The following is a 15743-nucleotide window of genomic DNA, read 5'->3' on the forward strand; positions in this document are numbered from 1 at the left end:
ATCACAGCCTCACACATAACCACAAGGTAGAGACCTAGCGCATTTAGAGGATGTATGGCTTTCCTAGGTATATTGACAGGAACAGAAGTGCTTGCCATTCGATCACCGAAAAATGCTATTCTTACAAAAATCGCTGAACATCAAAAGTTTTTGATAAAAAAATCACAGCATGAATTTTTCTGTGGTGTTCCTCAAGGTCTTGGTGACTTAATGTGGTGTTTTGGGGGGATTTTTGGCCATTTTTGATCGATTCTCAAGTGGTCAAAAATGGTTAAATTTTGCACCAAATCTATATAACCCAAAAATTGCTGCACCAACTTATGAGACATAATTGAGCATGGGAATGATCATCATATACTTCTATCATAATGTTCTTAGCCCTTATACACTCTAAACCTTCAAATTTTGAATAGGCACCTAACCAGAACACAATGTTTATAACAGATTTATGACTTGACACATAGTGCTGAGCTGCATCTCAAATTAATCTTCATGTTCCCAGCTTTCAGATGATGTATACCACATCTATGTGGCATATACTGATGCTATCTCCCCCTAAAGACCCACTGCAATAGCCAGAAGGTGAGATAACACTGGCATTAAAAAAAATAAATAAAAGAAAAGAAATAGAGAGAATGAATGTTTAATGTCAGAGAAAAAAACAGGAAAAGAGTAAAGATTGATTACATAAGAAAGGGGAATGTAATTCATGATTAAAGAAATGAAATATTTATTTCAGTTAAAAAGAATTTGTGTTCCACTTGGCTGACATTCAAGAGCCATCTTTATCTTTTGCAATGTGTTCAGTCATCAGATTCTTTTGGTACTAATGCAATAACTCTTCTGATCTAAACCACCATGTACTAAGAGAGAATAAAAGTGAAAAACACATGATTTTTAAATAGCATAGAACTCTCTAATTACCTAAGAAATATAACCATTTGTGACAGTTACTTGAAAAAACAAACATGCTCGCAGCAAATCGCTGGATCTCAATCTCCTCTGCAGGAATTCTGATCTTTGGCATCAAAAACAGTGTAGGTTGATCCACATGAGTCTGTTTTCAACAGCAGTGATTAAAAAGGTGGAGGGAATGAAAGTAATGTGATTAAAGACAAGCAGCTCTTTGTAAATGTGTGCCAAACTGGTAGAGAAGACACACAGAAGCACGGAGTCTCCCTAACCAAACAGTCCATCACACATCTATCCAGGCATAACTGGACCGGGACAGTGTCATACCCACATGTGAACAAATCATCCAAATATATCTACAAACAGGTAGATGCACATAATCACTCACATCAAAAAGCCTGTCAAAACAAGCTGAAAAGCCAAAGGGGAAACTTATGATCGCGCGTACAAAAAACGCACACATGCATACTCACACACAGAGGCAGTGATTGACAGCTCGCATTAAAGTAGGGGCAGGCCCAGGCATGGCAGGAGGAGGGGTGACGAGAGGCAATTAGAGGCATTTTTTAGATGATAATAGCTGTGTACAAGCCATACAGTCTATAAAAGCTATTCATAGCAGGCGAGCAGATGAGCATAGCAATGAAAGTGGCTGGTCCGTGTGCCCATGATATAGCCCCGGGGGCATGGAAGGGCAGAGACAGAAAGAGAAAAAGGAGTTGTAGTCTCTTACTCTGGCATGTAGGGATGTCGCAGTATCTCCAGTAGATCCCGTCTTCATGATCTGCAATGTAGCACCACGGCTGAACATCCCCGTCAGGATTCCTGCAGAGATACAGGCCAAAATGTTAAGACCATGTACACACAAAGTTGTTTAAAGCTGAAAAACAGCTTTTTCTCTCCTTTTTGGCATCTCTTTTTTTTTTTTCTCTCACAAAATTGAGCTTTTGAAAACCTCCTTCCAAACCAGCAAAATGCAACAACACCAGCCTTGCATTTTTGTGTCAAATTGGAAAAATATGACATGTATCTGCTCAGACACTGTCAACTTTCTATTGTCTCTAACCCACTCTGTGATTTTCTCATTTTCTCAATTTCATATCCAATTTAACTGAACACACAACACAGTTGTATTCATGTTTATGTCAGATGTCTTCACATATCATAAAATAGTGAGCTTGATGTTTGAATGCAGCAAACTGCTGTTTTCCTGGTTAACAAGAAGCATTTAGAAGCTGTAATCAAATCACTCTTTTTTGCTCGTTAAGCTGCAGCAACACAAACAGTTTAAAAAAATGTAAACGATAACAACAAACGTATGAAAACTGCTGTATTTCAAGGGGACAAAACAGAGTAAACAGGTTGTGTTTTTCCTACTCCTTACCAGATGTTGGTTGTGATGCACATTTTTGTTTTTGTTTTTTGGCCAACCAAAACATAATCAGGATGATATTTAGCAATGTTTCAAATGTTTGGTGGTTTTAGTGTGGACAGAGATCTTGGAATGAAAAAACTTGTGAGGATGCACATTATTTCCCCACACAAACTGCATTTTCAGATTGTGGTTGTAGTTTAAGAGGTGCGTCGGGCAGGTGTTGAAGGTTAAAAAGAAGGAGAAGGAAGAGAAAGATGGTGGGGAAAAGGAAGGGAAGAAAGAATGATAGGAGGGACATGAGGGCAAAAAACAACAAGACAATGACAGGCTATCAACTGAAAACCCTGCTGCAGAAGGCTGAATGCTCAATAGTGTTTCCAAGGGGGAGATTATCTTGGCTGTGTCAATCATCCCCAGTAGCACCCCTTGGCGCTTGTTGGTTTAGCCTTTTCCTCGGCACTCTGGAGGCTTGACCATGCATGTCAGTTAAGGGCCAGGCCAATGGGTCTTGATGGGTGGAGATGGTTAGAGGTCGGGGAGGGGTGGAGGGGAGGCTCTTTGTTCTGGGTCAGACACAGACCTGAAAAAGGGATGGGTGATGGGGCAAAGCTTTTGTCTGAGTCCGCAGCTTCTTTTGAACCTCATCAAGGCACTTTTAACCCATCATAATAAGGCTGACAGGCCCCTCGGTGCTTTTGCTTTTCAGTTTCACTTACAAAAGCAATGAGAAGCAGGATTTAACACAGAAATACCTAAAAGCGTTGTGCAGGCTCCATATCTCCAGGGTAATAATGCAACCTTGTTAATCATGACCCTTTTAATAGCAGATAAATGAAATCAAATGCAGCTGGAGCTGCTCTTAGTGCTGTTTCAGCTCTTTAAGCTCTATTTCAGGATTACTGTGACTGTAAAAATACACACCCCGTCAACTAAAAAAGCCTTCTAAGATGACATAGCTATTTTTTTCAACCCTGACTGTAATCGCCAGAGACCTTTTCTCTTCTTTTTTGACACACCTCATTGTAGCATCTCGAAAAAGCCCCGCGGCGCTGCACTATCCCATTTCGCCTTTTGTGAACAAAGTTGTGAAGGGCGTTTCCATTTCTTTTCTTCTCCTATCAAAAACAGTATCCTGAGTTTCCTCCTCTCTTTTCACACTCAGAATGAGGTACTGACAAAGATGTCGTTGTAAAGACTTTTTTGGGTTGAACTCAAATTTAAGTGCCTTAAAGCTTTTCACTCTCATTATGTGGCAATCAGTTATCCCTCTCTCTTGCACCCTGACAGCAACAGAAATGTGTGAAGAAAGAACTCATCTAGTCACATTGTTATCTAATATTTATTCTAGCATCCTGCCATCAAAACAACCCTGACTTTCTCATGTGACCCCGAACATGAAATATTCCCATGTTCACAGCAAACCAGCCTTGTTTTCCAGTAAATTTCAGCACCGTATCATGAGCCCATATCTGTTTGTTGCTCCACCCAGATCAGAGGCAGACACCTGTTTGTTTAGCCTGAGGCTTCTGCTGAAATGGCTGAAAAGAGAAAAAACTGGGTCCAACCATCAAAACATTGGATTATATACCCTTTCTCTATTTCTTTCTCCCCTTCTCTCTTTCATGCCTGTCAACGGGTAATAGCTCTATTTGAAATAAGACTCCCAAGGCCTCATCTATAGCCACTTATGTAATTTACTGCACTTTCTTAATCACCCCCTAAGGAGGCAGACATGAATTACAACCATCAGCGTTAAAAGAAAAAAAAACATCCTCTGTAGACCACCCATCCCATGTCTGACCCACCGGCATCTTTGATCAGTAAATGATGTGGTGTACCCCTTTTGTGTTTACTCTCCCCCACTGGTCCCCAAATAGCACTTCATGCTTCTCTTTCTCACACAAACACCTGTACACAGCCTTTTAGCAGAAGCATGGGAACATCATCCGCAAGGATAAGGTGAACAGGCCAGCCCACATGACAGAGAAACATAATCAATCCTGCCCCGAGGTACCTGTGTATCTCTGTGTGTGTGTGTATGTGTGTGTGTGTGTGTGTGAGGGGAGGAAGGGTAGAACAGAGTTCTGGAAAGCAGACAGCCTCAGATTAGCCGAGGTGCCACAGTGCAGATAAGGGCAGACCTCATGGACGGAAATCCATTCATTTAACCCGGCAGCACAGAGACAGACTTTGGTCTTTGTGGAGGCACTCTGATAAAAGTTACTGCCAGTGTGTATATGTGTGTGTGTGTGTCTTTAGGGGTTTTTTTTTGGTAGGGGAGGCAAGGGGGGGGGCTGCATTTATATCCATATGCGTCAGAGATGGTCTGCTTGGCTCTGAGTATAGAAGAGCTTTATGAAAAACTCCTATACCCAGAGGTACATCACAGAAGATGTTTGGACACTTAATTGTCACAATTACGCTGATTGACTCATTTTGCTCGGAGTAAGCCACACACTTCGGTACAGAGCCAATTATAGCCACATTGGATTTGCCTCACAGGGCTCTCCGGCCTGCACTGAGTGGCTCACATCTGAACGCCGAGAAAAACAGCTGTTCTTGGCTGGCTGCTGTTCAAAAGGTTTTCTTTAATAACCATTTTCCACATACCTTAATCAGAAAATTTATGATCATCTTTAAAATGCCTGGCACTGTGAACCTGCACATAAAAATCTCTAAATAATTTACATCAAACTATGTGTGCAAATGCTGGAAATAACATCCTTCTTGTGTGCAGAGCTGAAGTCTTTTATTCATGAGCTTAAACTTAACTGCCTGATTCTACACTGCCTTTGTTTAGTAAAACTGGTAGATGTGTAAAAAAAAAAAAAAAAAAAGAAAAAAAAAGATGAAAGCTAAACGAGCCTCATTTTGAAGAATGGTAAAGTGGGAGAAATGTTGATTGGAAAGTGGTAGTGAGAAGCTTGTCTGGGTTGGGATTTGAGGTCAACAGCAGATCAGAGTCTGGCAATTTACTGCCTGAGAGAAGAGTCTTTAATTGACTTGGATGATTTAGCATGCAAACTGCTGCCTGCTGCTGCACTGCATGAATGCATGTATTGAAGGAGAGGGCTTGTTGGTCATGAGCTGATATGTATAGTCTACTGTCTATTGTTGTTCTCTCATGGTCTACTTGCGCTAAATACAAGGTTGGGATGTTCTTGTGTCATGTGTGCTGGTGAACAAACCACTGTGTTCCTTGACGAATCTTTTAAGAGTCTATTCACCCAAATTACAAAAGAACAATTTCTCACTTACCTTTAGCGGTACCTAGGTATATATATATATATAGATATAGATATAGATATAGATATATAGATATGTGTCTCAGAGAGTTTTGTTGTTCTTTTTTTTGTTTGTTTGTTTCTGGAAAGAGATAATGTGATTTTTTAATCGTAATTTTTCAACTTTTGGTAGACACAAACAAAATTCTGATCGCCTCTATTGAATTGGGGTGGGGACGGAAACCTCTGTAATATCTCAAAACGTGGGCAAATAAAAGAAAAACTATCTGCATGGTTCAAAGATGTATGTTTGCTTGTAATTTGGGGGAAGTGACCTATGAAAGACAGATGTCCAAACATTTAAATGACACATTTCATTGCATGAAATTGGTTCCTACTTGCATTCTGAGATTATTATAATGTTGATGGCTGATGCTTTAGTGCCACACAGTACATCTTCTCATGGGACACTTCTATTAACTTCTTCAATTTAACAAAGCAGCACACTGGGACCATAATGTAGTCATACAAATGGTGGACAACTTGGCTGCAGTTTGCCTGACCTCAGATTTGCACCTGATATCATGGAGATTCAATTACAATCAACTTGGGGAGCATTATTCACTCTGGCATTTCCATTATCTCATCTATGTAAGGGAAAAGCATTAGAAGCCATAGTGGACACTCATAAATTCTACAGTACACACACACACCTGCATATAAATAGCCAGGAAATGGCTGGCAAAGCTATTCAACCACCCACTGAACCGTCGTGCACCTCACACCCTCATACTAATACGCTAGGGGCAGATTGGAAGGAACAATAAATGAATTATAAATCGAGACTTCGATTTGTGTGTGAATGTCAAGAAGTACTCCGGAAAGGTCATAGAAGTACTTAGGAAATGAAGAAAGTGTCTTGTTTAAGTGTAAAAGTGCAGAATGACTGCAGAGTTACAACTAAACTTAAAACCAGACTTAGGAGTAAATCATTTACTTGTACTTCATGATACGAAATGAATTCTGGATTGAACCGCAGTCATGATAAGTAATGTGATATTCACTATTGAAATGAGTCTCTCTAATTCTCAGCTTAGACACGAGAGCTCTTGTCCTTTTCCTGAGGTTTTGTGCTCCTTTTTTGCAGGGGAATAATGTGACATTTCCCCTCTTCACAGTTTCTCCCTGTTTTCACTGGAGTATTTTATAGCAGGCTATAAAGATGAAATGTGGGTGCTCTAAGGGCTCTTTCTATTGGCAGAAATATGTGTCACTAGAAACTGAATTTGAATCATTTATACGAATAGTATCATTTAAAAGTGAATTTATTAGTTTGGAACTGAATTCCAATAAACTTGAGGCTGAATGTCATATCATGAAATTGAATTCAGTTTCTCATATGTTTATACAAACATGCTGAAAACTGGTGGCGTTCAGCTCGGAGTATCATGTCCAGAGAACTGAAGGAGATTTTTGCGCAATTTCAAAAATGAACTAGATCCATTTACGATATGATAGTATTAACAGAAGCCCACTTAGGCCAAAATGTTACTATGGTGACAGACCATTGGTCGTTGATATCATTGAGAGAAAATAATCGTCACAGTACGTGAAAAGGAGTTCTGCGAATCTGAACTCGATTGCTCTTCCTCAACAACCGGATGTGTGTCTCAGACAAGTGAAACTGAATTGCAAGAACAGAATTTAAATTGCGAGAACTGAATGTGGTAGTATATAGAGAGTTGAATTTCCAGTGAGGATCAAATACAGCTTCAGAGCAACTGAATTCAGTTTCATAATACTACATACAGTTTCAAGTTTATTGGAATTCAGTTCCAAATGAATAAATTCAATTTCAAATTATGTTATTCAGATTCAGTTTTTCGATGCAATTATTCAAGTTACACAATACAAATTCAAATTATGTGATTCAAATTCAGTTTTTTAATGCAACTATTCAAGTTGAGCAATTCAAATTCTCCGGCACCACTCTGGTGCCCTCTCGAATAAATCATGGGGAAAATGCTGTGATGGGACGAGAATTGAGTTTGTAATCCTCTACCTCAACATTTGATATGTGCTTAGAGCCGTGTGTTACTTAAACACCCAGCTTTGCATTATCCACCTATGCCCTGCCCTCTGCTCTCAACTCATAAAACCACAATTAGCTCCAGGGTCAGACATGCCAAAACTGCCCTGGCTCTCCTTTTTTAACCCCCCCGCTTTCATTTTGCTATCTACCCCTTTTGTCTAAGAATTACCACTTATTGTGGAGTTCTAGCCAGAAACCTACACAAAAGCCTCAGGTGAGGAGATTTGAAAGCGTTTGAAGGTTAAAGGGGGCAAAAGAAATATTGGAAACAGAATTTGAATTGCAAGACACACTTCATGTAAATAAGGAGATTTGCAAATCAAATTAAGCAACGACATCCAAGACAGTTCCCCACATGGCTGGAAAAATCCATGTCACGAGCCAACACTGTGATCAAGCAAATCAAACATCACAAATGAGCATTTCTCTGTGGTAGGATAACCCTCTCCTTTACTGGCACATACATGTTCCCAACATGTGCACACAAACACACACATACACACACACACACACACATACACACACACACACACACACACGTGTGGGTGGATGCATGTACAAATACTTGACCCTGTGCAGACATGCCATAAATGCCATCCCTCATCTTTTCACAATGAAGTGGCCACTTTGGTCCCCATTGCACTGCTGATGACTGACTCTTTACAAGGAGGGTGTCTGAGAGAGACTGGGAATATTTGTAGCTACAGTCCTAAGTGACAGAAATCCCTCTGTCAGGAAGAAACAAAGCTGTGAGCTGTCAGTGAGTTGGAAAAGCTGCTAACTGCATAGGTGGCCAAAAAAACAGCCAAATCCATACAAAGAAGATGTCCATTTTGCATTGCTTGTTGGACATAATACACTCCTAATGTGCAGGGAAAGCCTTCCTCCATCCTCTGCCTGTATCCTACTCATAAATCTTCCGAATTCCCATCCAGTTCAAGTAAAAACAAATCCATCCAGCAGCACTTCAAAGCATTGCTGTGTTATGAGTTTACAACCATGACTTAGAGAAATGTTTCAGAGGCTTTGGGCCAAGGAGGAGGGGGTGTTCTGTTTCTTATGGCTGGTGATCTGGGCCAAGCCACTGTTCTGGACGTCTCGGTGAATTTGAACTGACTCACGAAAGGAGTGCAGCACCCTACAAATATACACGTTTGACAGTCATGCATACAACGTTGACAGTTGTACTCGGAGTGTGACTGACGGATATAAAGGGTTTTCAAGACACTCAAAGCCACCGTGTCCCTCCACATTCCAGGGATGATGGAGATTTGCTTGCACAAACTCTTCAAGCGTGTTCGCGTCCTTGTGATGACAGGGCTAAACGTTATGTTTTGGTACCACCAATAAAATATTCAGAGGTGAATGTCTGAGCGGGTACCCTGCTCTCAAACCCAAATGACAGCGACCTGGTTCTGAATTATTCTGAAAATCAAATGCCTTATTTACATCCATATCAGTCAGTCTCAGACAGATGAATTTTGAAGGTAACACACGCAGCATTTTTGACATCAGTTACATAAATTATAATTACCATAAGCAAACAAGATAACTGCAGGAATACACTGTGAGCCACTGCTTAGGATTCTGTGGTAAATTTGCTGGATTTTCAGCATGACAAGAGATTGCTTTACAATGTGAGACAAGAGAAACACCTTGTTATTCTCCCAGTGCAGACAGAGCTAAAGCTTACTTGAAATTCTGGGTAGCGAAATGAGTGAAAACTTCTTACAGAAAAATGTCTCACTGACTTGCCCCATGGCTGCAGCCACTGTGAAAGAAATGAACCTAGAGCAGCAGCACGCATGGTAATAATTTCAAAAAACACAGGTGCTATCAACACACAAACTGTATGAGACAGGAACCTGCAGAGCGGTCTCATTTGCTTTTTGACCCACTTTACAGTATGTCGCAGTACACCAGTATCTACAACTGCAGTACACCATTGCATTACAAAGCCTTTAATCAGCCCTAGATTTAACCATAGACTGTCTAAAAAGATGGACGTAGCAGGCTGTGACATCACCCATTGGTTTACATTTGAGCCGATTTGAAGCCCAGAGTTGCAGCTTATGGTCAGCGCCATCTCTTTGTTTGGAGCCAGAACCTTCCAAATAAGAAGTACAGGGTGTCACGTTGACACGCTCTGGAAACACACCCTGCTAAGTCGGACCGAAGCGAATGCTAGCTTACTGGGAACAACTGAGCAGGCGCACACTTGGGCTAACGTTAGCTACATTAGCTAACAGGGCAGGTATCATAATCCTGGCAGACATCAAAGTTACTACAAGTCTTCAAATCTTATTAATGGAGAAATTATTTCCAAAATGACCACCAACACGCTCATGAAAGGGCCTGTGTGATTGAGACCATGACGTGAGACAATGACTCGTTGAAAAAAAATATTGACTCAGTATTTCTATAGACAAGTTGTGGCTTTTTGAATGGATGTCAGTTGGAGCAAGGGATTTTTTGTAGTCAGCATCTAGTGGCCGTTGGTGGTATTGCACTTCCACATTGGCTTCAGCCTCAAGCAGTGGTAATTGACTCTTAGATTTATCCTATAGACAATGTGTTTGTCCTATTGCCAAACACTGCATTCAAATATTTTCAAAGTCAGGAAATTCACAGGACATAAGCAGCATTAAGAAGAATTGCAAAAGATAGAAAACATTACATAAAAGCCTAAACTCTCAATAAAATAATTTTTTTCAGTTTAGTTTTTAAGGCAGCAACAGTATCAGCTGACCCCTCCTCAAACAATCACAATCATATTATTTGAAATAAAAACTTGAACATTAAGGTAACAGTTGATTTGATGACTTCTTGTATCACCATTATCAAAAAGTAAATCTTTTTTGCAGGTATTACAATCAGTAAACTGCCAGATAAAGAAAAAACCCACACCTGCAGTAGTTGTGGCTGCCCAAACCGCCTTCTCCGTTGGGGTATTTGAGTGTGTTGTAAGGGTGCTGGAAGGTCTCATTCCAGAAGAGGCAAGGTTTACCACCATGCAGGCTAGTCTGGTTCTGGAAGCCTCTGTAGTCCTCCCCGTTGGCAGTGTAACACTCTGGAAGGAGAGAAATAAAAGGGAGAAAGTGAGAGAAATGAAACAAAATCAAAATCTGGTGTCTGTAATAAGGGATTAGACATATATTAAGATAGAAATCAAAAGCTTGGAAAGAGCTTTTATGCAGGCATGTAAAAGGCAACCACATATGTGATCTGCTTTATTCCGAATCTGGGTTCAGTGAAATGCTCTCTTGCTATTAAAATGTTTTAACGTATTTGGAATGATCATAGACAATAACTCTGGAATAACTGTAGACTTTGGCCAGGTTCTGGCCAAACGTGTTAAAGCAAGATCAATCACAGTATTGTTTCAATTAATGTTGACGCACAGGCACAGAACCCCCTCCCCACCCCCCCCCCCCCCCCCCCCCCCCCCCCCCCCCCCCACGGATATACAGAAAAAGCAAACATGGCTTGAATTTCCAGGAAGTGTATGACAACCATATGGCTGAGTCAGGAAGAGAGAGTGAGAAAGAGAGAGAGCTGAGTTCCCAAGGCAAAACCATGGCTGGTGATAGACTTTTCTTCCCTGAGAGAGAAAATTCAAATAAACAATAGCTGATGGGAGTGTGATGGGCCGTCACCGCTCATCGCACTGAGCCTCAGGGGGGCTCCTGTTAAGAGAGTTTTAGCTACAACTGAATTCCTCTTTTGATTGCATTACGATGGAAAATATTGATTTATTATGTGACTGTTATGATTACTTGTACTGCAGGTGCTCACAATTGCTACATCTGTTGACAGAGCAGAATACCCCTTCAGTGTAACCAACAAGACGAAAACAGGCTTTTCAGTCTGCATTATGCAAAGAGTAGACGCAAAAGATGCCACACAGGCAACGATCTGAAGATGAAGTTTCGCAATATATACATTTTCTTTTCTTAAAATATGTAACACTTTCTAGTGTTAACTTTAACGTCTGCTTTTCAAAATGTCAAGCAAGAGCACGCGGAACTATTACAGCAATTTCACATCATGCCTGTCAATCAAACATTAACAGGAAAAAAACAATACTGGCTTGTTTGGCTCGTCTCCATGGGGTCTTGTTGCTATGTACGTGGTTAGCCAATGACCGGCCCCTTTCATCAAGTCAAGCTGTCTGGGCTGAGTATGAGCTAATGCATTGCAATATGACAGTCATTATACCCCTTGGTGAGCCAGCTGTGCTCCGAGGCTCTTTTTCATTCTCTTTCGAGTCCAAGGTTTCCCAACTTCCTCTCTCTCTCCCTCTCTCTTGAGTCCAAAGTTTCCCAACTTCCTCTCTCTCTCTATCTCTCGTATCTTATTGTCTGTTCTCCTTGCTCCCTTTCTCCTCTCTCCTCTGCTGCTTTTGCCATCTCTGTCATCCCCTTTCAACTCACATACAGACAAAAATTTCTTGGGGGATTACAAAGCTGTTCAGCCTCACAGCTCTGTAATGCAACTTCTGTAGTGTGTTGCCAGGTCCATCCTTAGATGGCAACCTCTACATGTCATTTCACAGGTCTAGAGGAGCTGGACAGAATCAGTTATTACAGTTAAAAGCCCAAAAAGAGTTCTTTTCTAATATGCGAGAGATCAATAAACTCACAAATCAAATTTCTGTGAGTCAATTACATTAGAGGAAAGTGAATGAATATAGAATTGTAGAGCCTAACGAGAAACAAATGTTGCAAAAGTTTCATGAGTTTAGCAATTAGCTTCTCATACTTTCTACCACGTTTTTGCCATATTTATAGCTGTTAGTTTGCAAGCATACATGCATTCCAGCCTCTTGTATCCACCACAAAAGTAGAGCTATCACTTTATTTAGTAAATCAGAGGCCCTGGCCATCCTCAGTGTGTCAGCCAAAGTTGCTTTTAATTAAAGTTGTTTCGGCTGTGTTGTTCAGTCAAGCTTATCAGCCATCCATCGTCTGGCTGACAGGAGTTCAACAGCAGCAAAGAGCTGCAGGGTGTCAGGTTCCTACAATTATAATGCCACTCTATTGTCTGTAAATGGCTCCCCTCTCTCTTAGCAAATTAATACTGCCTTGGCATGCAAGGATATCAACCACCGGATCGTAAATCCACCTGACAGTGGCTCAGGCAGAACATAACTTCATAAAATAAGAAAAACAGCTTAATTGGTGTTACAACAGGGGTCACGCTCTTGCCACCCTGACACGAAGGAGCGAATGAGAGGGGTGGAGGAAACAAGTTATCGTCGGGCTGACACTCAGAGGACAGATGAGGTGTGTTAAATAACACGGTAATAACACACTTGGCAGGTCTCATTAGCTGCGTGTGATCACCATGGAGTGCTTTAACTGTAGAAGATTTTGGAGATGTGGAAGCAATTTTGGTTCTGATACCAACATAGCTCAAGACTGATGTTTTTTTTCTTTTTTTAATCTTACTTTTTGGGCATTTTTGTCTTTATTGGATAGTGGGCAGTGAAGAGGCAGACAGGAAACAGGAGGAGAGCGAGAAGGGTATGACATACTACAGAGGTCTCTGGCTAGAATCGAACTGAATTATGTGGCATGTGCAGAAACCATTCGGCTACCAGGGCGCTCCATTCAAGACTGATGTTATTTGGATATGCACAGTACATTATGATATATATAACTTTGAAAAGATGATGAATTTTTATTGTATTTACATTCTTTTCTTGATGCCGGCAGCCACGGCAACAGAAAGAAAGAGAAGGAAACACTGCTATTGAGAGTTTGGCAATTGCACAAGCACAATCATGAGTCACTGCTCCCCAAAAGCAATCATGACTGTTATTGCCCCAGTCAGGGAGGATAACATCGGGCAGGCACAGGGCAACCAACTGCATCCCAAATGAGCTCACGTCCTTCAAATATCTTCTCCTTGAAAAGAGCGGGTATTAAAATGACTGAACTTGGCTGTGTGCAGCGTTGATCAATGCACTGTATCAAAAAGAAAGGGCCAAATGACTTTGTAAATGTCTCCTATCCTCCTTCAGGAAACTTTACTCTGGAGTTTTAGGATGAAGCAGAGCTTGTCTGCACATGGTCCGATTGGAACGAGCTGCTGCTGGCAATCATCCCGCCCTGCTGCAGCCAAGTTAGCTTTCCAGGATGAGATGGTAAATATGTCAGCGTTTTGCCACCGGGAGGGAGACGGTGGAGTGTTCCATGTGGTTTCAAGGCACCATTTGCTTGTGGTGGGAATGGGAAGTAGCAGATCTGCAAGGACTCAGAGATAAGTGAGGCCATCGTAAAGATGAATGGACCATTTAAGAGCCCTGCGGACGGCCACACATCTATCAAGCTGAAAAGAAAAGGACAATTTTAAGTTGGAGTGGTGTGGATACGAGCATTTTATCCTTGTCCTAGAGGAAATGAAGAGCTCATCTGCTGATTGGACCATCACCACTTCAGGCCCACTCCCCTCTGAACACGCCCAGCCCCCACCTCACCACTCTTTCCTTGTCACCAAGCAACTGTTGCGCTCTCGTCACATGGGCCTGGGCTTTCTTGTGGTTTCATCATAGACCGTGATGGGAAACAGAACCACCACCGCATGAAAGACGCAGAGAAGGGGGGTGGGGATGGGGGATCCTATAAAATATATGCAGATCTACAAATAGAAAAAGTCCGGGAAAGGAAAGAGGAGGACTCGCCCTTGACCAAGCCTTGCGCTCACAGAACACTGCACCACCCCGGCAACAAGAGAGAGAGAGAAAAAAGAAAAACAGCGGATCGCTGAGAAAGAACTAATCGCCCTGTTATTATATTTGTTGGGATTTGTGGCTAATGACTTCCACATTGCAACTTCAAATGCACTTGATGCTCCAAGAAAAGAGGGGGGAGTGAGAAAAAGAAAGGAGTACGGGGATTTGGTCATGTGATCTCAAGAACACAAACAAACAAGCTTACAAACAAATGGTTTCTGTGAAATGCGTTGCCAGGTCACACAAGAGCACTTATTTGTTGTGTTTGCTACGAGGGATGAAAAGCAGCGATAATTACAGACGACTGCTTCCTCACAGAGGGCTGACATAAAGAGCTTCCTTCCATCTTTATTATATGCTTGGAGCTCTGGGGACAGCAAAACAGGCTTACTGCATGAGCAATATTTCCACTATAATAAAATTACACAAAATGAGCCTATGAGAGAAACATGGATGTACAGTATTGTACACAAAAAGTTAATTTGTAGAGGCACCGCCACCACTAAAAACTGGAAGCTGCACACTGAGCACATACGAAGTTTCCTTTCCTATCCAAAGTCAACAAACTAAGATGACAGAAATGGCAGATTATTAATACACAATCTGTTATAATATATTTCCCCTCCACAGTATCCTGGTAGCCATTACTGTTGTGGTGCTCATTAATGTCAGTATAGTAAGAACAGAGGCCAGGGCCAGGCCAAACCAGGCCAGATGTAGCGGGTTACAGAGTTCTTTTCTGGGGGGACACAGCTGGCTGCAACACAAGTCTGGTTCCCCTTTTCCCCAACAGCATCCATTTCCATTTTGCAAACCACACCAGACTTCAGAGGATTGCAGGAGGATAGTCACAGATTCAGTGAGGCTCTCATAATGAAGTTGGATCTTGCTGAGGAGAAGTCAGTGATTTCTCAGAGGGGGGGACTCAGCGGTTAATGGACCACACCTCGCCTCTTTGCTTCTCTGATCTCGCCTCTCCTGTAAAGAGTTTTTTTTTTCAAAGCGCACTCATGGGAGAGGGTCAATGAAAGTGCAAAAGAAAAGCAATGGTGCCTCCCATGTGATGAGAACAGATGCCTCTAACCAGTTAATTCTTCGGTCAATGACTTTCCAATGGGATTTTACAGTCCTCCTTTTCATTTCATGCTTTTGTCATAGGTTGTAGCCCCAGATAACCAGGCCATAAACCAAGACCTCATTCAGGCCCAAAATAGCCTCCACCACCACCATTCTTCCTGCAAAAACTCTTTGCTGCACCACCTCTCCAGTTCACAACCACAGTAGCCACAGACCCACAGGACTCCTTGCCAAAGTTGCTGGGTAGCACCTATAAAACATGGCCCCATCTCGTTCTAGTACGGCCCCTATTATTTAGCTCCGTAATGGAAAGAGTCTAATCTGCTG

The 15743-nt window shown here is 41.7% G+C and overlaps 1 protein-coding gene across 2 annotated transcripts in view; it reads right to left on the reverse strand.

Moving 5' to 3' along the window:
* Window positions 1-15743, reverse strand: part of kremen1 (kringle containing transmembrane protein 1) — a 61371-nt gene that overhangs the window by 26666 nt on the left and 18962 nt on the right. For both annotated transcript variants that reach the window (XM_067570664.1, XM_067570660.1), the window contains exons 2-3: window positions 10511-10673; window positions 1646-1737 (exon numbers count right to left, since the gene is read on the reverse strand). In XM_067570664.1, the coding sequence (XP_067426765.1) occupies window positions 1646-1737; window positions 10511-10673 (255 nt within the window). The remainder of the gene's footprint in view (window positions 1-1645; window positions 1738-10510; window positions 10674-15743) is intronic.

This window comes from Thunnus thynnus, chromosome 2 (genome assembly GCF_963924715.1).
Source record: "Thunnus thynnus chromosome 2, fThuThy2.1, whole genome shotgun sequence".
Taxonomy (NCBI): Eukaryota; Metazoa; Chordata; class Actinopteri; order Scombriformes; family Scombridae; genus Thunnus; species Thunnus thynnus.